Genomic DNA, 25683 nt, shown 5'->3' with positions numbered 1-25683 from the left:
GTCTAAACAAAAGCACTGCTGTATAAATTGTAGTGCATTTGGAGACATTGTGGAAGCACTAAGACCTATACATGTCTGGATGACTGCATAATTAAAAAAGGCTCACACATCATAGATGGATGAGATGAAGGAGAAGGGTAATGGTTTTAGAAGTGATATCTGAAAGGGGTCATAAGGAAGGTCTGCAAAGGAAGAAAGACAAGTTACTGTTATCAGGTTACCTTTCAATTTTACTGTAAAGCACAGGAATAGAGATAGAAGGATACCCCCTGGCATATCATATCTAGGCTCTGCTGCTTTGGGTTACACCATTGTAGATAAAATTATGTTGCATGCCATGCTCCATCTTAAAGCTGGACAGGCTATTTGATGCTGTACATCCTCCTAGGAAGCTGTATTCTTTCATCTGATGGTTGAAAGCCTTACAATTTCCACTATAAATTGTGGAAACAATCAGTATTGTTTCACTATGCATCCAATAATTAAAATATTGCTCCATCACTAGTAGTATTTCTACTCCAACACTAGTAGAAATTTTCTATATTTCTACCTCATTCATCAGTGGTGGACAAACTAAGCTCTTTCATGTCCTCTCAAAGGTAGGCTCTTAATTTTTTAATTACGCTATAGTGTTTTACACTGAATTCACTTTTCCTGAAATCTTAAGGAGTATCACACAGTATTTCCCAACAGAACAGGTGCCTTCACCAGGACACATCCAAATTTATGAAGAAATGTAGGTTGTGTAGCTGCTGGGACAGAATTGTCATTTTCCCCAGATTGTTTGATTTATGACATGACCTTGCTTATAAAATAAATAAATTTATTATGTTAAGGTTATAAGCACAGTACTTCACAAACATAATAAGTCATCAAGTTGTTGTAAACTATCACACTTTTTCACTAAAGAAAAAAATCTTATCTCTGGTACAACTTAGTTTATTTTCACAATGGTAGATTCTGTACAAGAGTTCTAGCTAGATGAAGCACAGTCAAAATGTTTTTCTTCTTCCTTCACCTGTATATTTTTTTTCTTGGCTTTCTCTGAAGGAAGTTGCATCTGCATGTGGAAAATATTTGAAGATATGTGCACGTGGAATTCATCTGCACTCCGGAAAAAGGAGAGGAGATCCAGAGTCCAATAGAAGATATTGTTAAATAATCAAATTGGTTAGCCCTCTCCATGTTTGAAGGGAGTACTGGTTCAGATTCAGCAGAACTGTGGTCACATAGTCACAGGAAAATAGCCACTATTTCCCTTTTCCTGGCTGAGTCAACTAACTGCCCTTGCTTTGACTAAGGATGAGGTGTGCCTTTGCAGGGCTGCATAGCAGAGAGGCTGTTCTGTGTTAGTAGTGACTGCTACAGGCTGCCCTATGTTATCAGCCCTGTTCCAGGCTTCCTCAGCACAGAAAGTAGCAGGAGTTAAGTGGGTTTGATGTTTGCTGTAGCCTTCAAACCTACTGTGAGTAAAGGGAGTACACCCACACTGGAGAAGCTGATTTTTCCCCCTCTGGCCTGCACTCCACCTTGCCTTCATTCCTGAAGGTCCATCACAGGGAGTCACTGTCTACCTGAACTTTTTTCACACTGCAGTCATATGACAATGTGTTACTTGTGTGAAGGAATTTACAACCACTGCAACCTCAACAGGATAATCAGAGAGCATCAGGGGGTCTCACCATGGCAGAGAACAAGCCATTCTCTTATACATTGCTAATAAATATTCTTCAATAAACCAAGAGCTGATATGGAAACTCTCTTCTGGAAGATTTCTGAGAGAACTTTTCTTCACATGTCTTTGTAAACAAGCTGGTAGTCTGGCTAACACAAGCAACAATAGAGTTGAGATTAGTTGCCTTGTAATTATACCCCTGAAGCTCTTATACGTTAGTGGTTGCCTGCAGTTTTTCCAAGAATCCTCTTTCTTCAGTCAACATCAGTATGTTTATTGGAAGGTAGAGTGTAAAACAGTAAAATATGTAACATTAGAAAGTATTTAAAATAATGCAAAAAGAGCTGAAATAGTAAGTTTATAAGCCTTTGTAATATATTCTTCCCCACTCTCTCTTTTAGTGTTCTATTGTTGGCACTGTATTTCTTTGCACTAAGAGACAGCCAGTGGTAAAAGAAACTCTATGGAGAGAGCAGACAAAATCGGTTTATAAAATATTACTAAAGGCTGAGAATATATCACACTGCAGAACTCCTTCCTGCCTGTGCTGCAGTTTGACATGTTTATATTGAATAGTTCATATTGTGTTTGAAATCAAGTCAGTGAACTTTGTTTGCAGTTAAGACTCACCAAAATGATAGAAGTCGTTGTTTTAGTCTGTCATGTCTGTGCAGCATATAATATGAAATTATGAAGAGCTTAATCACTTAGTTATTAGCACAATAGATATTGCTACAGTACAATTAAATAATACCAGGTTTGAACAATGTGACTTTTTTTTCTTCTTTCAGTGCTGTGTCAAAGCAAAATTCCTATAATTCTCCCTCTGTCTATCAGCATTAGCCAGGGTCACTAGCTCTGCTTCAGTGAGAAGGAGTTTCCATATTATGAAATTTTAAGAAAACAGGAAAAATAAATACCACAGCTTTTTTTTTCAGAGTACTACATGTGCTACAGAATAGATCATTTTACAAAACAGTTTATTAGTTCTACAAAAATATATGCTGGATTCCTTTTCTCATTGCCTTTATGGTTCATTCCTAAGGACCATTCACATAATAAAGTCAGTGGAAGGTAAAGGTGATATGCTGTTTCTTCAGTCTCATGCACACAGATGGACAACTCCCTGTCAATTGAAACTGTGCATCCCAAACCAGTGTTCTCATCTATTAACATGAATAACATGAGGGAGTCCAACCTGTTATATAAACTTTTTTTTTTCTGTTTTATATTCTCTTTCAGTGAGAAACAGAAGCAGGCATGTCTATGTGTGGACTTTCATTACCTGTTTCTAAATTGTGAGTTGTTCTACCTGTGAAGGTAAAGACAGTAAAGGGGCATGCTATCATACCATATTCTTATCAGGGATGTAATCAGGTTCTGAAGAGCAACTAATCCACAATACTAATGATGTAAAGCAAATAAGTATAGTAATGTCATACTGCATATCCTGAACAGATTCAGATACTCAGGGTTTCTGAGTCTTCAAATTCAAAATCTGTATTTTGTTTACCTCACAAAAAAGGCTTCAGGGTTTAGCTATCACACCCTGAAAAACTGTAAATGGTCTCCACAATGAGTTGCTTGGGGGAGCTTCTGAATAGCCAGCACATTTTTACAAGTTTACAATAGCTTTAGGAAAATCTGTGACACACCCCATGTCTGCTAGTATAACTGAGCCCGGAGATTACGCCAGTGTTTTGAACAGAGTGTGTGTAGGTTTTTTACTCATTTCCAAATCTATGTCATGAACTTCAAGGTACTTGAAGAAAAATGTACTAGCCCTATAATTGTTCCCATACAAATAATTCACCTTTTTCCTTAGATAACATTTCAGAAAGAATAGCAATATGTAAAGAAACACTCCAGATGTAGATCAGATTGCAATAAATTACCGTTCACCAGATATCCAGATGTCACAGAAGTTGTTTTGCAGATAGACGGAAACCTCAACATAATGGTCTCCCAAGACACATTTTACCTGATTTCTGTGGTGGACTCACTGAACATACATACACAGGCAAGACTGGTTCTGCCACCTTACTACACACAGCCATTATCTCCTAGGTCCTGTAAAGCCTCAGGCTTGTCAGATGTAATGGATCTAGTGCTATGTACAGTGGAGCCAGTTGCAGGTGCTTGGTAACCCCTTGCAGCACTTTCTGCTGCCCTTTTTCTGGGTAACACAATGAAAAATGGCTCATCCTATAGAGAGGAAACATACATTCCCTCTAGCTTTTTAAGCTGGGACTCCCTGAAAGTTGGGTGCCAATGGATTTCACTTGGTGTGCTTATATTCAGTGATTTTTTTCTGCTCTGTTTTTCTTTTGTTCTTCTCATCCTCACCCCTCACTTGCTTCATTTGTATTTACACCCTTTCTTTGAAGGATTTTCTGTCTGTTACCAAGCTTATAAAAAGCCTTATGTGCTACCTGGGAGAATAGTGGCAAGGAGTTAGGGCATGTGTTTCATTTGGGTTCAGACAGGAGAATTGTCCTGTGGCCTTCATTGTGCATCGCAATCTCAGGGATCCTGACTACCTTTCACTTGCTGTCTTGGTAGCTGGGAGAGGAAACACAGACACCGTGCTATACAGCATGTGCTGTACTATGCACAGTTACAAGGACATATTTTCCTTAAAAATTTAAAGATATGGAACTGTACCATTTATTACACCATCATTCTTCACATCTGCCCAATATTGCAGAAATCTGTAGCTTAAGCAGAATGTGTCATTGAGCTGCAAGTAAAGGATTGCTCTTGTGCTTCTAGGCTAAAAATTGTAACCTAACTTAGCCATGTGGACAAGAAGGAAAAGCAAAGAGAAGAGATAGAAAAGAAATAAAACCAATTTATAATTAACGAGAAGAAGGGTGGAGTGTTTGAATTAAGAAAGATGAAGAGAGCAAGTAGGAAAAGTGACATTTTGCTCTTCAAAAAATAGAAGCATATTATTCCATAAATTAAAAAATAATAAAAAATTAAAACAAGAATAAAAATTAAAAATAAGGAATCCTAATATATAGAAGCAGCTTTGAAGACTATAGTGTATTTTAAGGCTGTTAATAGTAATTGTTGATTTTAATTTCAGGAATAATGGAATTATCAGTAGCATTCATCGAGAGAAATTGAGATTTTTATAACACTTGGTCTCTACTTAGAGCTACTGTAATCAATGTGATATTAAAAGCAGTGGTTACCATTTGAAATGTGTTTATGCTAAACCACACTTCTTTTTGTATGTTATAATTCCCAGAAGAAATTTCTAAGTTAAACTTGGTTGTTGAGATGAGGATCAAAACGTTCTGCATATGTCCATTTCCTGTACAACAGCAAGATTATTCTGCTAAATTTCTAATCTTCTCTTGTTACTGTTACAAAATAAAATTTCTTATATTCCCATGATATATTCAAGCAGTATATGCTAGATGCTAACTGCAGTTAAAAGGTAGCTGCATTTTACTGTAGTTTGGCATACTGCACAAGTTAATAAGGATATAAGTGATCTGTCCGGTAAAAAAATTGCATGAATAAGGAATTGAGAGCAGTAATGTAATGTCAAGAGATTGTTGGAACTCTATTCTCAGCTCCTGTCATTAGATAAATAATATCCTCCACAAAAAATCTAATAGAACAGGTATAAGTGTATATAGATGGAAAATCTTAAGGAAAACCTTCTATAATTTTGAGAGCATTGGGAAGTTTTTGTAGTGAAATCTAAAGATGTGGAAAACAAAACCCTCAAGAATTAAAGCAAGGATGAACCTTTCTACCTGCTAGCAATTCTGCTGAATATACAATGATCAGAATTCCATCTGGTCAAATATGACAGTTATCTTATAGAATGAAAGGCAGATGGTTAGAACATGCCCTAGTCATACCTGCTGAAAATAAAATGGCATTACACAATTCGCCATAAACATGCAGTTCAGTCTTGCTGCAATTTAAGCAAATGTCTACCCTAAGTTGCATGAATTGTCTGAAGATATGGAAATAACCTGTATGGTTAGATTCAGCTATTTACTCTAGTGCTTTCAGGATCAAAGCCTTAGCAGCTAACTTCAATTCATGTAACCATTTTACAAACGGAATTTTATCTTGCTTGGTCTTATCTAAAAGCACAGAGTAAATATTTTCAACCCATCTAATTTATTCCCTAGATTAGAAATAGATATCATTGTGTTTTATCATTCTTTAATCAAGGTTATTTGCATAATATTGCAAATATCTTCAAGGTTATTAAGATTATAGATTGCTCCAAGGAATTCAAACTGTCTGTATTCACTGGCAGAGATGACACCTTGATCAGAAATCTTAATTGTTGACTAGAGCAGCTCATTTTCTTGGAAGGTTACCTGGTTCATTTTCCATCTCTATTAACAGGGAAGACTTGGTTTTTAATCTGCTCTAATTTTCATTTTGCTTGATTTTGATGATGAAGAGCTCTGACTTGTTCTTTCATTGAATCCAGTTAGAAACTAGATCTCTTGATCTCTGTTCATTCAGGACTGAAGCATTACAAAGCTTCTATGTGAGACAACAGTTCTAGTGCTTTTTAGACACTGATCAAGACATTTCCCGTAATAGTCATTTTAATTTGAAAATCATGTTGGAATGGAAAATAAAGGTATTGACTGTCAAACTGAAGAATTTTGTCTTTTAGCCCATGATTTTTTTTCTTTCAGTAAAACTTTTATCTGTTATTTGTCTCAGATGTGGGAACTGTCTGTTAATTCATATAATCCAAAGATAAGAGGATGTATAAAGGTTCCTTGCACCATGGCTCAATCACTGATTGAATTTACAGTCTGATATTTGTAGGCCAGTTGTCTTGTGAAATGAGTGTGAAATGAGCAGAGTGTATTTTTGTTGTTCTGTTTCCTGGAAGTTATTAAATTAATTTAGTGATTACAGTCACACTCTTTCCAAATTACGTAGAGCAGTTATTACTGAAAGTGTTGCTGCTGGGTAGGCTTATTTTCACCAATAGAAATCATCTGATGTATTTATGTCACCATATCTCTTTAGTGTTTGGTAGTGTTTATATAGTCTATTGATTTTTTTTACGCCAGTTTTGGGTCTTCTAGAACTAGTAAAGGTGGGTAAAAGTCAGTACTGGACTGGACTGAGACTGATAATCAGAGCACCTAATCAGATTTTTCCAAAGACATACATAAAGACATTCTGTTTCAGAATTATGTGTTATTACTTTGCTTATCATTAGAAAAGGAAGTACACGATCTTACCTGATTTGCTTTGGAAATATGTTTATTTCTTGCTGGTTTTGTTCTGATATTTTTTCTCCTTGTCTCACATGTCTCTATTATTAACTACATCTAATTTGTGTAACATTTTTATGTCCCTTTTAGGTATTGGAATGGGCATGCTGGTACGGGAATATGGCAATCTGTCTAATTTGGATAAGATCTACTTTGCATTTCCTGGGGAATTGCTGATGAGAATGCTCAAACTCATCATTCTGCCATTAATCATATCAAGTATGATCACAGGTATGACTGAAAATGTACTGTTAGCTTATGGGACTGTCATTGTGGGTTAGCTTTCTTTCTAAAGGAAACAACCCCTAAAAACAACTTGATGGAACTCTATACCGAGAAAGAGAGATTTCATACCTTTAGATTAAATTCTTTCTTTATATAATAAGAATGAGAAAAGATTTGGAAACATTAGCATTATTATCTATGACATTATATAGAGCTGTGAGCTAATAACTTTGCAAATACATAGATTCTTGTATCTCTTTTCCCCTATTTTCAGAAGTGGGTTAAGCAGTTGCACATTGCAAGCCCAAAGCTGCATCTGCATATTCTGAGGTAGAATTAACTATTATAATGTCCTGGTTTAGGACAAATTAGGGGAAAATCTCCAAAGGAGCCCCTTAAAGGAAACAAACCTCCACAACTCCTCCCCCCCGCACCACCACCGGGTTCAGGAGGAATTTCCTCAGATGAAAAGTGGAAAAAACTTGTTTATTAAGCAAGAAAAAAAAACACTCCCCAACACAAGAAAAGCAGCCCGTGGTGACAAAAAACGTTTTCACCAGTCCAAGAGAGGCCAAACGGCTTGGGCAGTCTGCTGGGGAGGGTGCTGAACTTCTCTGTCATGCAGACTCCGGAGGAGTTCCTTGACGTTCCCGAATCAAGGTCCGAAGCAGGTCCAGTGTCTTCAGGGAAGGGAAGGAAGGAAGGAAAAAACAAAAATAGAAAAATGGCAAGATAAGGCAAGCAAAGAAAAAAGAAAAAAAAGCAAGAGAGCAGAGCAAGCAAAGCAGGCCTAAAGCTAGCAGCAGCAAGCCAGAGCAAGCAGCCGGGGGAGGGACACGGCTATAGACAAAACAAACTGAGAGCACGGGAACAGGAATACATGATTGGGATACAAAGTATGAAAATGTCCTGTTACCCCAGGACATTCCACCCCTTATCCCATATCGTGAACATGTTAATGAACACAATGTAAAACCTTTCATCTCACGTGCTCAAACCTTCCACACTTACACATTTCCTTCCATCTTACTTGCTCAGACCTTTGACACTTTCACGTTTCCTTCTGTCTCATGTCTGTATGATCTAAGGTACAGACAATGGTGGTAACGTTCAGCAAACAATGATATCATCCCACCCATCAGCAGTTTATACACATGACTAAGGTCACTCTGAGCATTCTCCTCTCCAGACTGAACAGTCCCTGCTGTCCCAGCTGTCCTCATGTGAGAGATGCTCCAAAACCTTCATCATAATTGTGGCCCTTTGCTGGACAAAGTCCAGTAAGTCCATCCCTTTCTTCTACTGGGGAGCCCAGAACTAGACCCTGTACTGCAGGTGTGGCCTCACAGATCACCTCCCCAGCATGCTGACAGTGCTTGTCATTGTGTTGCCCAGGAGTCTATTGGCCACCTTTGCAGTGAGTTCTTACTGTCTCATGATCAGCTTGTTGTCTGCCAGGACTCCCACACCCTTCTCTGCAGAGCTGTTTCAGCCAGTCAGCCTCCAGCATGCACTGGTTCACTGCAATATTCCTGCCCAAATGTAGAGCTCTGCATTTTTTTCTTGTTGAACTCCACAAGATTTCTCTCAGACAAATTCTCCAGCCCATGCAGGTACCTTTGAGTGACCATATAACCATCTCATACATCAGCCACTCCTCCCAATTTTGTCTTGGTGATTCATGGAAAAACTGTTACCTGTAACCAAAATCTAGTATTTTGACATGACATAAATTCACAAAAGGCGTCAAAACTTCCTAGATGCCTTTGGACTCGGCATAACAGTGTGGTAAGAGTATGTACCAAATGAGCTATTGTAATTGTCTCTGGTGCACACACTTAACCTTCAGCAAAGACACAATAACATGACAATGTTTTGCTCTCATAGTGAGCTAATTGCATTCCCTTAACTTGTAATCTAAGAATACTTTCATTCTGGACCAGCTGAAGTGTTGTTGCTACTTTAACTGCAGTAACTTTGAATATATTGTGGCCCCGAGTGTCTACCACTGAGGATATGAACACATACACAGGTCCAACAGCTTTGATCATCAGATACAGGCCCTATAGGGGTCTGCGTAATACAGGCATTTCAAGGAGGTGGACATCCTCAAAACATGTCTGGTCCCACCAAAGACAGCCAGCCAGCATGCAGGTTGTGGTGCTTTCCTTGCATATCCTACATTTAATCAAGAATGATGAGGTTTCTTTGGAGAAAAATGCTTTTGGGTCTCATTTTAGAAAAGGTACTGCCAAATGCAGAAATATGTGGCCTTGCCACTAACAGTAAGGCAAACAGTGAGATGTCTTGTTTACAGTCATAGCTGAAGACAAATCCTGGATCTTCCATAAATTTTTCATTCCCTTCTTTGTTTGCTTCTTTACAGTGATTTTTGAAAGTGTAAATTTTGCTTTTGATCTGAAAATTCAGAATTTCAAAGAGGTCATGTGGTGTAATTTGACTTTAGTATGGTTTTTGACACTCTCCCATAACATCCCCACAGAACAACTGATAAAATACAGGTTAGAGGATTGCACAGTGAGGCAAATTAAAACCTGTCTGAATGGGCAGACCCAGAAGGTTGCAATCACCAGCACAAGTCTGGTTGGAGACAAGTCAGTAGTGATGTACCCCAGGATTCAATACTGGGGCCAATCCTGTTTAACATTTTATCAATAACTGATGATGGAGCAGAGTGCTTCTTCAGCAAGTTCACAGGCTTGTTCAGTATGCAGAAGAGAAGGTTACAGGGAGACCTTTTTCCAGCTTTCCAACACTTGATGTAGTCTACAAGAGAGCTGGAGGGGGTCTTTTTACATGGGCATCTAGTGCTGAGACAAGGGGCAATGGCTTTAAACTGAAAACAAGTAGGTTTAGATTAGTTAGTAAAAAGAAATTATTTATTCTGAGGTTTGTGAGGCACTGGAACAGTTTAACCCATGAAGTTGTGTCTGCCCCATCCCCGGAATTGTACAAAGTCATGTTGGATGGAGCTCTGAGCAACCTGTCTAGTGAAAGGTGTCCCTTGCCTTGGCAGATGTGTTGCAACTAGAGGATCTTTAAGTTCCGTTCCAACCCTAACAGTTCTATGATTCTATGATACAAAATATGTCACCAAGACATTTTTGAAAATGCAGTCTGTGGTTTTCTTTTTTAGGATTATAATGTTTTAAAAGGTAATGTCACATCCTGAAAAGAATCAACTTATGCTTTAGAGATGGGAAACTGTGCACAAATGCATGTCCCATGACCAGATCCCAATCCGTTTGTGCATAATGATGTAAATCAAGCCACAGTAAAGAGAGTGAAGGTTGGAATCGCTCCTTGAGATTTCAGGATTTTCTGCAAAATTTGAAGTATTAGTAATTTTAATTTGTTGGAATAAATTCCATCTTAGTAAAAAAACCCTCACTGATTTCCTCAGTTAAATTAGAAACATGCTTCTTCCTTCTCCTTGGAGCTTTAATTAGAGCAGAAAAACCCTTACCTCTATTTTCAGATTCAAAAGGCAAAATTCTCCCTCTGGAGAGATGGACGGCTTTGTAAAATGTGGTTTTCATTCACAAACTCAGCTCCTCTGAGTGTAAGAGGCGAAAAGCATTGTTTACATACTTATTTAGCGTACAAGTTGCAATTTGTGGAATTTTTCACTAACCTGTCTAGAAGCATAACTGTAGCCTAGTAGAAAACTGACATAAGCACTAAGCATGTATTTGTTTTGAAAATCTTGGTTAGTAGGACCTTGCTTTGGGGGTGGAATAGTCTGAGTAGTACTCCAACTCAGAGTGAAATTTTAATTTTTCTCTTCTTCTTATAATCATTTAATGGATTCAAATGTAAACTTACTTACTCTCACCCATAAGTCTACCCCTGATAATTTGCTTCAAAATATAGAGCTCTTGTCTACCCATGAGATTTCTATACCTCAAATTAGTTAATAGCACACTAATGCATCATTCATGTCAAAAAATTATTTTTGTTTTCTGTCTCCTGCTGTAGTGACATGGGAAAATTGAAAATGAAAATCAAAAGCCTAGAGTGTTACTCAAGATCATTGCTATGATATCAGAGCTACAGCTGTACTGAGTGTAATACTCCACACCCCAAATCCACTTTTTTTGAAGTAATTCTCTAAAAGAAGAAATATTAGACAAATACAAATATATGGGGGTTTTAGGTGCCCTGTAGAGAGAAGAAATTGAGAGAAATATTTTGTGTGCTTAATGGGAATTTTGAGACTTAAATCTAATAATTTTGGGAGTACTTACGACATATAAAGTATCTTTGAAAGCCTCAGAAATTCACAACTCTAATTTCATTCTGAGAACAAAAACTCCCTGGAGTTGTGCAGTGTATTTCATCAAGGGTGCATACTGATCAGATTAGTCCTTAGCTTTCTTTTTCATTAAGTGAGATTCACACAGTATGCAGCAGCAGGAAATGTTTGCAAATCTGTTTTCTGTCAGGATCACAGTAGAACTTAGGTTGGAGACAACTGTCAAGTTTCCTAAACAGTTGTTCCCTTGTACTTGGCTACAAGCTGAGGAAACTTATATGCCCATTCTGAAGTTTACTAGTCCACATAAAGTGTCTGGCCTTACTTCCTGAACCTAAGTTCCATTTAGTGTCAGGAGATCTGGATCTTAACGCAACATCCCCAGACATCCAGATACCATGAGAATATCATGGGTCTGCTTCCCATCTCTTTTCAGTCAGTCCTTCTGAGATGGGGTTATATCATGCCGCCTTCCTCATTGATTTTCAAACTGTAAACCATGGATCTTGATGTGGAGGTCTTTCCAGTGTTAGAATGTGTTCTGTAAAAAACTCACATCACGTATGTGATAAATGACCTTTTCTTTGATGATGTTTCCAGAGTTACCCATAAAATGCCAGAAATTTTAGCTTTGTGTTAAAAGATGTGACACATAGCACAGTAAGTCCATGTCTCAGATCTCAATATTAATGACATGATTTTATCAGCTGTTCAACATCTGTTTCAAGTTCTGCAATAATCTGTGCCTCATTTCTTATCTTTCCTCCCTGACAAAATATTAATAAAGCTTTTTCTTATGTTTCTGACCTCCCCTGCACTTTCAGCCTTCACAGACAACTTCAAAGAGACTAGAACAGATGCATAGGAGTTTCCTGCATTGTGAATTTTTGCAGGCTCAGCTATGGGGTACACTAAAATTTATTAAAGCCATTGATGAGGCATTTGCAGGTACACATGGCATACTTCAGGAACAGTGGAAAAAAAAGACAGTATCAGTTACTTGTCTCAGGGCAGCTGTATGTGAGCTATAAATACAATGCCTCCTGAGCTGTGGGTGTGGCAAAACTATAAAGCTTCCATGGCTATAGAAATAAACTCTTGCTTTACTCCAGGGTCTGCTTTGACTGCTGGTCCACTGCAGTTTCAAGCATCATGCCAGTTCCATTTTTCCCAATGCCAAATAAACACTCTTACTTGCACTTGCTACTAATAGTACAAACGCAATGATTCCACCACAAATCTGCCTCAGCAGTTTCTATTTCTACAAGTCCAAGAAGTGCAGCTATTGGGAGATGCTTCATTTCTTACATCCTTAGGCATCCTTAACAGGCCCTGTGCATCACCAGCATAGTCCTTGGGAAATTACTGGTCTATCTTAACATACTTAGGGATTGTCTTCTGAAGTACCTGCATGTTCTTTGTATGCTTTGCTGTTTCTTAAGCCAAAAGAGCTTCCAAGAAAATCAGATCCATTATACAGTGTTAGTAAATCAGTTAACTAGGCTCAGACAGAAGACTCACCTCTTCCCTCTGTATTATTGTGTGATGGTCAGAAAACATTACAGTACTGTTCATGAGTTCTGCCTTCAGCTGTACTGAGGGATTTTGGATGTTCTGTCCCTGCTGTCCATGTGCAGTCATTGAAGCAGGCAGGATGGTAGAGTCATAAGTTATTAATGGACAAGACTTTGTGCCCCTCTTCTTTGGATTACTTCTATCACAGTCATTTACTCCTTTCCCATTAATATTAGTTGACCTTATACAACTGAGACAGCCCCCACATTATTGAAAGTTTTAAATCAAAGTAATAAAACTTGGAAGTGCACTTGTGGTTCATGGAGCACAATTACCACCAGCTCTCAAGGGCAAACAGCTCCAACAGAATAGCCATTTTGTGGCACCAGCTGCCACTGCCTCCTATCCTAGCCATATCACTATGGGCACTGGTGGTGGCACCACAGTGGATGGGTCTAAAGTCAGATGGTATCTTTTGCTATTTTCTTGTGGAGATCAGGACATACACAACTGTTTAACTAGATAAACCAGATTTCATTCTCCTTTTTCACTCCATTTCCCTGTGAGTAGATATCACAATCCATTAAATATGCAGTGTCATGTTAAAGGGCTTTTTTAATAGCTTGGAAGTTAAACCTTGTCCCCCTATACATTTTGCCACCAATAATCTTGAGGGAATTCAAGTACTTTCAATACTACAGTTTTCTGTATACACTCCATACATGCATCACCAGCAATAGTGCAGGGGCTGTATTTCTGCTGCATGCTTGAACTGAATCTGATTACTGTAATGAATCTTGTTAGCCTTTCCATCTTGGCAGATAGATGTGTCATCTTCCTTCCTTTAAAGTTCTTCTTATATTCCAACCAAGGAACATCATCTCTCCTGAAAAGGCATTAACTTCAGATTATATAACCTCTAAGAGCTTTCTAGAGAAAAAATAAAAATGTTCCTAGAAGTGATGAATAGAAGGCAGTACTAATACCCCCTTTCTCTGCATATCTCCAAAAAGCTCTGTAGGGAGAGACCATAATACAGTGATTGTGCCAACTGCCAAGAACACTGCACAACAGTCCCATAGCAAACTGATATCCAGGGTCAGAAATTCCCTCTGTTTTATAATGATTTTAACCCTTTCATTGCTATAAACGGTTCATTTCCCATTCCACCCTATCTGACATTTAGAGAGGTTCATTACAATTACTTTTTCAACCCCATCCTAGATGATCCAAGACATCTCTCAGTATTTGGACTGTTGTAACTATTGTTACATTCCACATTTTAGTCTCTTTGTTGGGTTTTTTTCAAATAATCTTTTTTCAATGCCTCTCCAAAGTTAAGAGACCAATATTTGACATGTTAATCCAAGTCTCATTAGATCATGTGATTAGAAATTTTGAGAAAATTTGAGAATTTTCTGACTTGAATTTTTGGGTGATATTTAAATAGCACGAACAGATGCTTAGGCCTTACCTGCATGCACCTGTGTCTCTTTCCCACTCTCTCCCTAACACTGCCCCCCTGTCATGTGCTATTTTTTAATTTTATTTGTAAGACATTCTTTTGTTGTGCTGACACAACATACTAGGAGTAACAATCAGTTGTTCAAAGAAGAACAATTAATGACGTTTCTATCAAGTCGATTGAAAAGGTAATTGCTACAAGCTGCCATAGAAATCCTTTTCCTTTACAGTGAATAACAATGACATTTGAATAGACAGGATAACTGCTGTTACAGAAGAATTGACAGAATAGGAATGGAAGACTTCTAGTAAAAACACTAAAGACAGTAGATCATGAAAAATCTCATTTGAGAGACTGCATATCACTGTGTGTTTGGAGTTTCCATTTGCCATAGCTTTTTCATTACCTGATCTTCTCAGCCAACTGACTTGGAACTGTCCTCCTAATGAGACTTAGCTAAAGAGGTCATTCAGTTAGCTGGGGAAAGACTAGTTGCAAAAGATCCTTCCAAGCCCCAAGAAACAGTAAACATGAGGAAAAAATAAAATTATGAGATGCATATCAAGTGAAAGATGTTTGAGAATGATCTACTAGCAATAGTAATCTGAGTGCTTTGTCTCAGATGAGCAGTGGACAGTACATCATGCTGTCTGAAGCCCTGCATGTCGGTGGTATTTCAGTAGATAGTTGTGAATTACTTACTCGGTCCTGATAGTCTTGTTCATACACAAGTAACGTGGTATTGCATTTCCCAGAGAGTTCCACAAATCATCAGGGGAAAAAAGGAAAAATTCACCATTCAGCTTTTGGAAGAAGCAACAGAAATTTCTGTTGAACTAGTTTGGAAACTGAAATTTCAGGGAGAATATGAAGAAAATTACCTTTCAGGAGATTATTGACAGTCAGGGCAAATTTGTACTACAGAATCATGCAAATAAAAGGGCAAAATGGGAGAGAAAGAGCTCAGAGTCTGAAATGGGAAGAGGGAAAAATCGTACATGACTCAAAAATATCTTCAGTAAAGCATAGGCTCTGAATTCACCACAGTGATTCCCTCACTGCACTTACTTTCTGAATTGTATACAGAAGGATTTTCCCTTCAAAAAGTGAGGATAGACCAAGGACAAAACAAAATACTGGGCCAAGAACAAAAGGACAGAGGACAGAGGAAGCCAGAGTCCACTGAACCAAGAACAAAAAGCCAGAGGACAATTGGCTTTGGAATCCTTTCTTTTCAGAAGCCCTGGGAAAAGCATTCTTCTGAATTTATGTTTGAACAGTCCCAAGTTTATAGAACAGCAGAAAGGACCTTTCCCTGCAGTGAAAAGGAAACTTTCTTGTTTGTGTCTATAACCCAACTATTAAATAATGGCAAAATTTACATGGAAATATGATGAAATCTAGTCTTACATGTGTGAGATGTCTTCCTTTCCTAGCAGTGGCTGATGAAAGTTGGTATAGCTCATGGAACAAGAATGCAAATTTGGATTCTCTTAGATACATAGAGGAATAAGAAAATAAGCAATAAACTTGCTATACACAGCTTGTGCAAGCAATAATCTTGCTCAACACTAGAGCTAGAATTTGGTGTTCACTCCTCAGATAAAAAAACGTGTCAGTCTTCTGAAGGTACAGGTCAAATACTGTTTTAGTATTGGTAGTGTTTCCCATTGCAAGTAGAAGACAGCAACTGCAAAATTTTCACTTGCATCCAAGAAAGATTGTTTTTATGGCCTGACCACCAGCCTTGTGATGACCAGTGGATTAAATGAGAACTCTTAAGTACTCGTGTCAGCACTGTTTTGAGATTTTTTTCCTTAGTACTTTTAAAGAATAAATATTACCTTTTTGCAACAACACATAACATAGTTCACCCCAGCAGCAAAATAACATTACTTCTTTTATATAAGACATTGTGGTCCCTAGACGGTGTAGAAGGGTTGCCTATTGAAATTCTCTATATGCATTTTAAGAGTCACCGATGGTTTTCTGGTTTTTTATGTCTTATGCAACATTCTATAAAAACTTTTTGTTCTCCTGGATGTTCACCAATCATAATTTCTATGATGTAGTGACTGCATATTGCAGCCAGAAGAGCCAAAATGGACATAAAGAAATGAAGTATGAACACTTGGGAGAAGTTGAGGATTATTTTTTGATTTATCAAGTGACCACAGAAATTCCTCAATTAGTCAGTAAGGCTGCTGGCAGTTTGAAGCAGTTTCAGAACTTTGAATCAGCATTGTGGTCATAGCTGAGAAGGTCTAAAGGCCATACAGTTCTATTCTTCAGGAACTTCTGTTGTTATATTTTTGTTACAATTGGGAATTAGATATCAGAACCCTGAGAGAATTGTGTACAGTTGATATGCACCATACTTGAGTTGTTTTTTGTCAGAATTTAATTAGCGTCTAAAGCTAATAGAGAAATATAACATGTGGCTGTCAGTAGTGTGAACTTGGAAGGACCTTGAGCCAGACTCTTCCTTCAGGGCCTGGGTCACTTAAGAAAAACAACTGTCAGTGTTAGGAGCTGGCTAAGTGCCATTGAGAAAACTTACATCTTGATTCTCAAGTGTAGCTGTGCTGCAAAAGGAGTTAAACAGCCTAGCCTTTTATGGATGATACATAATGATCAATGTGTTGTGCAGATAAAGTGATGATCCTGTCAGCTTCCACCAATATTCGGAAGTTTGAGAAGTACTGCAAGAGATGAACTTGATGATGACACTGAAATTTGTAGAGCAGCAATAAAAAATGCCAGGGGGTCTAGGTATGATTGTTTCTGTTGAACAGAGTCAACCACTGCACCAAATGAATGATTAAATTTCTCAGAATTTACTGAAAAAGAGCACCTGAAAGCATAAATCTGTGTGTACAGTTGCATGTATTCCAATCTGTAGAATGGTATTACAAATCCTAAGGATGTAGGTGTTATACCCTAGGGAACTATGAAGATGATAAGTACTGGAAGTCAGAAGATCCCTGTGATTGTTTCCAGTACTTCACAGACTGCTTTTTACTCCAAGATCTCACAGGACCACAGCACTGGTCTCACAAGAGCATAGTGAACAACTCTGGAATTACAGTGCTATGCCTCAAACCAAAGCCTTTTGGCCATTTGTACATACACATTTTTTACAGGCCTCTAAAGAGAATACATTTTATGTTCAGTGGCTACTGGTTAAAAATTCTGGAACACCATGTTCCATATATAAGCTTAATTTTGTTTAAATGAGACTATTCCCTTAGGTAGCTTTATCCAGTAGTATTTCAGGGAAGTAGTTTCAAACATACACAATTTTAAAAAATTGCTGCAGTGCAGCATTTCAATTTGGAAGGGTTTTGAGGTCTTTGTACAAGAAAGAGTAGAAGGAAGAGGCTTGATTTCACTGATTTTTTGGGTTGTATTCTTTTGCAAGTGTATGTTACACAAAATAGAGAAAGCTGGGCAAAAAAAGAGAGGAGTACTAAGTACTAAGCGCTTCAAGCTGGAGACTAACATAGAAAACGTGGAAGGTGAATTGCAGAAGACTAGACAATTGATTCCAAAATTTGACTTCAGTATTTAAAACCTTAACTCTGTTCTGATAAAATGATGCGGGCAGAGAGGTAGATAGATTAACAGATTTTAACATCAGTTGGTATCTTTCGTGATGACCTCACTTAAGGCTTTTTATATCTTAGCCATAGAATTGCATTTTCTGCTTCAGTGGCTACAGCTGAATTAGAAAACATTTTATAGTAAAATTGAAGGGACTAATCAGAAATACTGAAGTTTTGAAATGCTGTGGGATGGAGGAGAATCCATCGTGCCTGTTCAAACTTTATACAGTAAATTATATTACCAGTTTATCTATTCAAACATGTTTAAACCTGGGAACAGATTGAGGGAAGAAGAACAAATACATTAGTTTTAAAAGTTTCGTGGTAATCCAAAGTAGATAAGCAAACCTAATTACACTGCTTTTGTGATCTAATTTTGAATGACACTGCAGACTTTCCTTTTGAAGCAGTGTATGTGCCGTCTTAGTTTGAGTAATTAGTTTTCTTCTGAAGTGAAATTGGTGTTTTATAGTAGTTTAGTACTACTAACTTTGTAGTTAGTAGTGTTTTAGTGCTTTGTTCAATACATCTTCTGTTAACTCTTTCAGTTCCAAAGAAATTGTAAAGCCATGATGTAACTACAAAAGGAATCTTAATTTTCAGTTATCTTGAGAAAAAGGCTAGTAGCTATCAATTATGTTATCAATTGCTCAGTCATGACAGTAGAACATATCTGGATAGCAGTGCATTATTATATATCATATTTTCTTATGTGTAACAAGCTCACATGAAAAAAAAAGGAGCTTAGCAGTATACATCACCCAGTGCAAACCCGTGTCTGTGGCACTTGTAGTGGATGCTATTTCAGTCTCTAAATGGAAGCATCATTCTGAATGCAGGTTTCAGAGTACAGCAGATTTCAAAAAATGCAAACCCCACACCTATCATCCCCAGACCATAGTTGTACATATTCAGCCATGTCTGTCTGAATAATTTGTGTGGTTTTACCAGCAAAGCAGCACCAGTATGGCAGTAGAAGGACAGGCTGGATCCTAGCACAGCTTGCTCACTAACAGGATCATTACCCAGTTTAAAAAGGCAGGGGCAAAGTTTACCCTTTATTATACCTCTATAACTCTAATGAGCATAATTGTTTGCAAAGGGATTTCATTTGGAGCCAGAATTCCTGTCACAGGAATCTCCTTTCATATTTACTGTAGGATCTTTATAACTGACTACTCCAGGGAAATAGCCTTGCATGATTATTAGGCTCTTGACTAAGTCAACAGGACTGTCAGGCAAAAAAAAAAAAATCCAAAAATATGAAGGCACAAGTTTTAGAATTAAATTCCATTATTTCCAAGTTTTTTTTTAACTTTTAATTAAAAGATAGATAATGGTGATAATACCTGTTTGTTCTCTTTTAAAAAAATAAAAAAAAAATTATTTGAATTCTTCCAAGTTAATTTATCAGGTGCAGAAGTTTCAGCATTGACAGCCTTTGAAAATAGGCTTGTCCACAGAAAGCATTATTTAGTATTATGGTGTGAATTGACACAATCAGGTAACCAAGGGAACCACCAAGTGACAGCTGAAATGCATAGAGTAGCTTAATTTCATTACCTCATCAACAATGCCAAGTGGCAGAAACACATGAAGATAGAGGCTCTGTTAGGCTTGGCTCATCCTAGCGGCCAGTGTGGGGAAAGTTCTTGTGGCCTGCCTCGCTGTAACAGAAGGCTTCCTGCTTGTCTGTGAGTGTGTTATCTCTCCAGAGGAATTCCACTTCTCAAAACAGGCACAAGGTGAACAACACTAGGCATAATAAATGGAGTTTTCCCACACTGACATATTTAGCATTCCCAGCTGCAAGGTCACTTTGGTCTAAACTATTTCCTCCTCCTCCCCAAATTTTCCAGTTCTAACTGTTTCCTCCCAAAACTATCCATTCTTGGGAGTTTTTGCTGCCATAATTTCCACAGCAATGGAAAAATCCTCCTTTCAACCTTTTTTCCCCTCCAGTTCCTAAGGTGAGGAATAGAAATCAAGGCCCATATTCTGTGTTCATTCTGTTAGTTGTGCCTCAGACAATATCCTTACTGCTGACAGTTTCCTGTAATAGCTGTGGCATTGTTTTTCTCTGCATTAATCTGTTTTCCTTTGCCATATGAATAGTTCATTGATTATCCTTATTTGCTCTACAAGTGAGGGAATCTTTGCATTATGATTTCTGTATGTATGTGTAGTTCTTCTGTACTCAATCTTATGATGCACTATACCATGGAAGACCCCAAGATAATCAGATTATGAAATAAAATAACCTTCATTCTTCCCTCTGAGTGTTGTTTGCATTTTGAATAACAATTAACAGAACTAGTAAGACATTATATGAGTACTCTAGGCACAAATTGCCAGTGCTGTTAATATACCTTCTCAATGAGACATCAACACATGGTTAAAATGTGCTTGCTAAGATCCTTTTTGAGCTCAAAGATCAGTAAGTTACATGCATGTCAGATCTCTTGATTTTTCTTCCTTCACTTTTGAAACTATTTTTCCCTACAAAATCACGCTTCTCTGAGGGTAAATATCCTCCTCATGGTTTAGCTTTTGTATACAAAGGAATCCAGATGGTCTTTGATAAACTGACTCAATAAACATACAAATATTAATGGGTCACAAATGTATAATAAAGAGATATCAGTGAATTATTAACTAATGTTTTTATAAACAGACAAGTTTTGGAGTCAAAATGCTCATTTTACCCTAGTTACTGATTTTTCACATACAACTTTTATAAATCTTTTAAACAACTAAGAAATACTTTATGAGAAGTTTCATGTAGTATTGTTGCCAGAAGCTAAGTTGACTTGAGTATAATAGCTGTCTCAGCACTTTCCCTTCATTAGTAAACTACCCTCATTGTTCTTGACAATGACATATACAGGTGGAGAAGTGTGGACCACCCAAACTTCAGAAAAAGCTTTAGTCAAAAATTTAAAAACAGTAAACCTGTTAATGAACAGAAACTGACCAGAAATGATCCTTACTTGTCTGATGAGCCTTTGAGCCACCTGGGGTAACAGGCCTGAGCAACTCCCTTCATATGTCTTTTAGCTTTAAAGCCAAAATGTTACAGATCTGGAAGAAGTGAAGCTATGAGTTAAGTGAATAAGGAAATAAATTGTGACATATTCTTATAAACCAAAGAAGTCTAATTAATCACAAACATCAGGGAATCAAGAAAGCCCAATTTTCTTTGTCCTAGAAAAAAGGAGGGGGGCCAAAAAGGGATAACAGATTTTTGCAAAGAAGTAGAAGCAAATATGTTGGTCAGCTACAGATATTTTTCAGAAGTGCAAATGTCAATTAAGTATTTAGAAACATCTTGAATAAGGAAAAATTTTCTGCATAGAAGTAAGAGACAATAATTATTTCTCTCTACAGAAATTACATCATTCTTATAAGACTTGTTTTTATTGTTTTGTTTCTGTGGCTGTTTTTTGCAGGTGTTGCTGCTTTGGATTCCAACATTTCTGGGAAGATTGGTTTGCGAGCAGTTGTATATTATTTCTGCACAACAGTCATTGCTGTAATATTAGGTACTCTGTGATTCTGTAACTTTTTAAATCATCAGCATTGCCTAATTACAAATGTACTGCACTGTGACATTACTAATTTCCCAAGACAGGATGTGGAGATGAGATGAGGAATCATACCAGACAACCTGACATTAGCTGTAGTCAGATACAGAGAGGAGCTAGTCTTGCTGTCCATGGTTGGGCTGTGTTCATATCCAGTGTGAAGCCACAGGAAATTTCACCATATATTTCAGCTCAGGGAAGATTAGGAGCTGTATACTGAGGTAAAGAATGACCAGCAGTGAGAAAGCTGAATGAATGTCAAAGGCCAACCTTAAATACAAAATGAATTTCCTCAATAGCAAAACTGATAGCTTGTTCTTGATTCCCAGACTGGAAAACATGTAATGTGTCACACCGGAAAGAATGACAGAAAATACTGGTTCCCTTTTCATCTTGTTTCTTTCCTTAAAGGTTTCCCTCCCCCCCCACCCCGTCACTGCCAGGCTCCAATCCTACATCTCCAAAAGTCATCTCCTCTTACTGTAAGTTCATTCCTGACAAGCAACATTGACATGTTCTGCATTTGCTTAAAGAAACATCCTCATTCAGCCTTCTTAAATAAGAAACAAAACAATCTATCTCATATGTCTGGGTAATTAAAGACTAACATTAATATGTATCCAACTTTGAAATTGTCCCAACTTTGGGTGAGGTGGTAAACCAGACAATCTCCCAAGTCCTTGCTATTCTAAGTTGTTCCATGGTGTTATGACATTACTTGTTTCATAATGTAGTGCTATGCAAATATACTACTGCTTTTATTCATTAGAAAAACTTGTTCCTGCCTGGTTGAAGGTTCATCCAAACAGTTCTTTCACCCTTCTTTCTCCCTTCACTGAAATTTAGTAGTTTCATTTGCTTTGGCTTTCTTTGGACTTGTATAAGGAAAAAACAAAAACAGAAAAAGGTATTTGGAGAATTTGGAGAATAACAATAGTAAAAATGCTTAAAATGAAGCCACTGAAGTAAATTAAAAACTTGTCATTGATTTCAGTATTTACAAGGTCAAATCCAGTATTTCTTAATCTACAATTTTTTATTTCTTTCTTTTTCTGAAGCCTTCTCTTACATAACTATATTGCTACCTAACTTCAATAAAACACCCTGTAACTCTGGGACAGTGCACACTTGTATTCATATTTGAAAGGTAGTAACAAGAAGAGCTACATAAAGGAAAAGGGAAATAGCAAATAAATATATTCATTCTGCAAAAGTTGCAGCACACTCATCGGAAGCCCAGCTAAAGTAATTTACCCTCTTGGTGAGCAGTAGTGATGTAGTATGATCATACATCATACTACATTTTGAGCATACAAAAGTGATGAAGTCTAGGGGCAAGCCTGCAAGTAGCTCCTGTATTAGGGGAACCCACACATTTAAGGAGACCACCTGCAGACTTCTCAGCAGAAGCACCCATAGAAAGTGTATTGAGTTGAGTTCACAAAGAGTTTGGCTACATAGGATATGCTCAGGAAGAATGCACCAGTGCCTCTTCTTGCACTGTGAGCTCTCTGCTTCTCCTTCTGCAGGGATTATCCTTGTTGTGACCATTAAACCTGGAGTGACTCAAAGAGCAAGTGAGATTGACAGAATGGGCAGTACCCCAGAAGTCAATACTGTTGATGCCTTGCTGGATCTGATCAGGTGAGATTTTAATTTTTAGTTTCCATACCCCCTCTGCAGAAGTCCAAACAAACATAAAATAAAGTTGTGATATGTAATACAATAAGATGCTTTCTGATACTGTTTGGATGAATAAGGGTAAAATTTCAACAAATTAGACATATTAAAATTTACTCAAAGCTGTTTATTTAAAAAAAAACCTCTCTTTACACCATAGACTTTGGCTAATAAACTAGTGATGAAAAATCCTTACTTAACAGAAATTGACATGCAATATTTATTTATTATGAGGAAAATATCCATAAAGTGTTGGTGGATTACTGGTGGATTACTGATTGGCAGCTTCTGTGTCATCCAGCATAGACAACCAGCTGAAATTGCAGAGTTGTAGTTCCCCTCCTCAAGGCAGCATGCAGAGTAACACATGCAGTATGCAAAGATTTCCAGGAGTTCCACAGTCAAGAGGTTTGCTGCATCACCAGTATCTAAGGCAACTGTATAATGTGTCTTTCTCCATTAGCATCATGGACAACGATAGATACTTTAAAGTGGTTAGAAGAAGGAAACCCCTAGAAAAGTCTGCAGAAGACAGGTGCAGGTTTTCAGAGCTACTGTGTATAAGGGACTTAATTGTTTGAAAATAACACCAATAAAGGCTTAATTTCCAATAGAGGCTAGAGGCTAGGTGGTACCTTCAAAAATATTTCTGTGGATTATTTTTTTCTTATGGTGTATTTATTCTCTATTCTGGGTCACTATTCCTGCCCACCATTTTGTCTTTGTAGAATTTTTACTTAATCTATCATGTAAGAATCACTGCCACATATCTAGTAGTTTGGGGGTTTGCTATAGATTGTAGCTCAACTTCTTGCAAAGAAGTTGAAGACTGTAAATTAGCAGTTAAAATATCTGAAATTCTCTTTTAAAGGAATTAGAATTTCCTACGTATTTCTATTCAAAAATATGGATAAAAAGAATAGATTTAGGATTCAAAACCAGACAGTCTTATAAAGATGAAGGAAAAACCCCACTTACACAAACTGATTTTGCTTTTGAATAGATTTTACTTTTAAAACTTGAAAACCAAAGGCAGGAGCTTGTGAAAGATCTTTAGGAGAGATAAAAAAACTTCTGCTTCAGTATAAAATGAATTTTCTGCACTGGATTGGATATTTACCAAATACCTAATTAATGCTTTCTTTTTGCAATTGTTTGAATCTGAAATTGGCATTTGGAAAGGAGTCACACAACTGCATTGCACCAAATCTCCTAATTTTTCAGTGTGTGAAAGTGGTCCTTGACACCAGAATAACACAGGAGAATTTACATTAACCAAGATTAATTTCTGAATTCAAAACTACAACAGAGCACACCAAATATCTTATTCTTACAGCACAGCCTTTGTAAGAGGTTTTTTATTTTTCTCTTCTGCCTATATTTGACATATCCTATAAAGATGGTGTGTACTGTATTCCTTATGCAAGTCAAGGAGATAATGTAGCAGGGATAAAATACACTGGGTTTAGTAGCTTACAAATAGAAATGTCAAATACTAAAAAATAAGCCCAAAAGTTTAACAAGTGCAAGTAGGAAAACAGTCATTGGGACTCTTAAACCCTTAATTTCTTTGGAAAAAAGAAATCTATCTATCTATATCTATCTATCTATCTATCTATCTATCTCTGCTGATGCTAAATATACTCCTTTCTGATAAAAGAAACAAAACATGGTCTGTTTTTGAGCATCAAATTTGAGCATTTTGTTTATAACAAACAACATTTCCTTAGTGTGCAGTATTATTGAAATACTTCTATGATTGTTAACAGGAATATGTTCCCAGAGAACCTTGTTCAGGCCTGTTTCCAACAGGTAAGTTTGAACATCCCTCTTCATTTCTCTAGTTTTCACTATTAACCACAAATTATTTTCTTATGTCACAAAAAAAATTGTCAGGCAAGACTTATTTCTGAGAAGTCCGGGAATATCTTCATCTCCTGTAAAAAGGTGGGGGTTTAAGGCATCTTGGTTCCATTTCCATTATGATAAACACTCTGCTATCAGCTATTAAGTCCCAAATAGGCACTGTTTAAGAGCTAGATGCAGAAACCAAACAGCATGAAAGACAAGATCTTCCCTTTTGGGACAGCAAGAGTTAGAAGAACAATCTTATGAAGATTAGTTTCCTTGTTCTTAAGATCCCTCTGTGTCTGATGAAGTCTGTGTAAGTTAGCCCTCACCCTGAAGTGTCTCACATCTAATATACACTGCATGACCAAATTCTTTGAAGGAAAAGGATGATAACTAGTAGTCTATTCGAGACATCTTTCAGGAAAAGTGAGTGTTACAAGGTGAAAGAGGAAACTTCTGTCTATAAATTAGACTTCTCAGTTAGCCTTCCCCAGAATTTATATCAGATATGCTGCTGTGCCCAACTCA

At 37.3% G+C, this 25683-nt stretch overlaps 1 protein-coding gene across 1 annotated transcript in view; it reads left to right on the top strand.

Annotated features, from left to right (window-relative positions):
- SLC1A1 (solute carrier family 1 member 1) overlaps positions 1-25683 on the top strand; it is a 47898-nt gene that overhangs the window by 6840 nt on the left and 15375 nt on the right. Inside the window, exons 2-5 of the mRNA XM_068176020.1 lie at positions 7045-7185; positions 21490-21582; positions 23154-23268; positions 25074-25116. Of these exons, the coding sequence (XP_068032121.1) occupies positions 7045-7185; positions 21490-21582; positions 23154-23268; positions 25074-25116 (392 nt within the window). The remainder of the gene's footprint in view (positions 1-7044; positions 7186-21489; positions 21583-23153; positions 23269-25073; positions 25117-25683) is intronic.

This window comes from Anomalospiza imberbis, chromosome Z (assembly GCF_031753505.1).
Source record: "Anomalospiza imberbis isolate Cuckoo-Finch-1a 21T00152 chromosome Z, ASM3175350v1, whole genome shotgun sequence".
In the NCBI taxonomy this organism is placed as follows: domain Eukaryota; kingdom Metazoa; phylum Chordata; class Aves; order Passeriformes; family Viduidae; genus Anomalospiza; species Anomalospiza imberbis.
The sequence above is the reverse complement of the archived record's forward strand: the minus strand, read 5'-3'. Positions and strand labels throughout refer to the sequence as shown.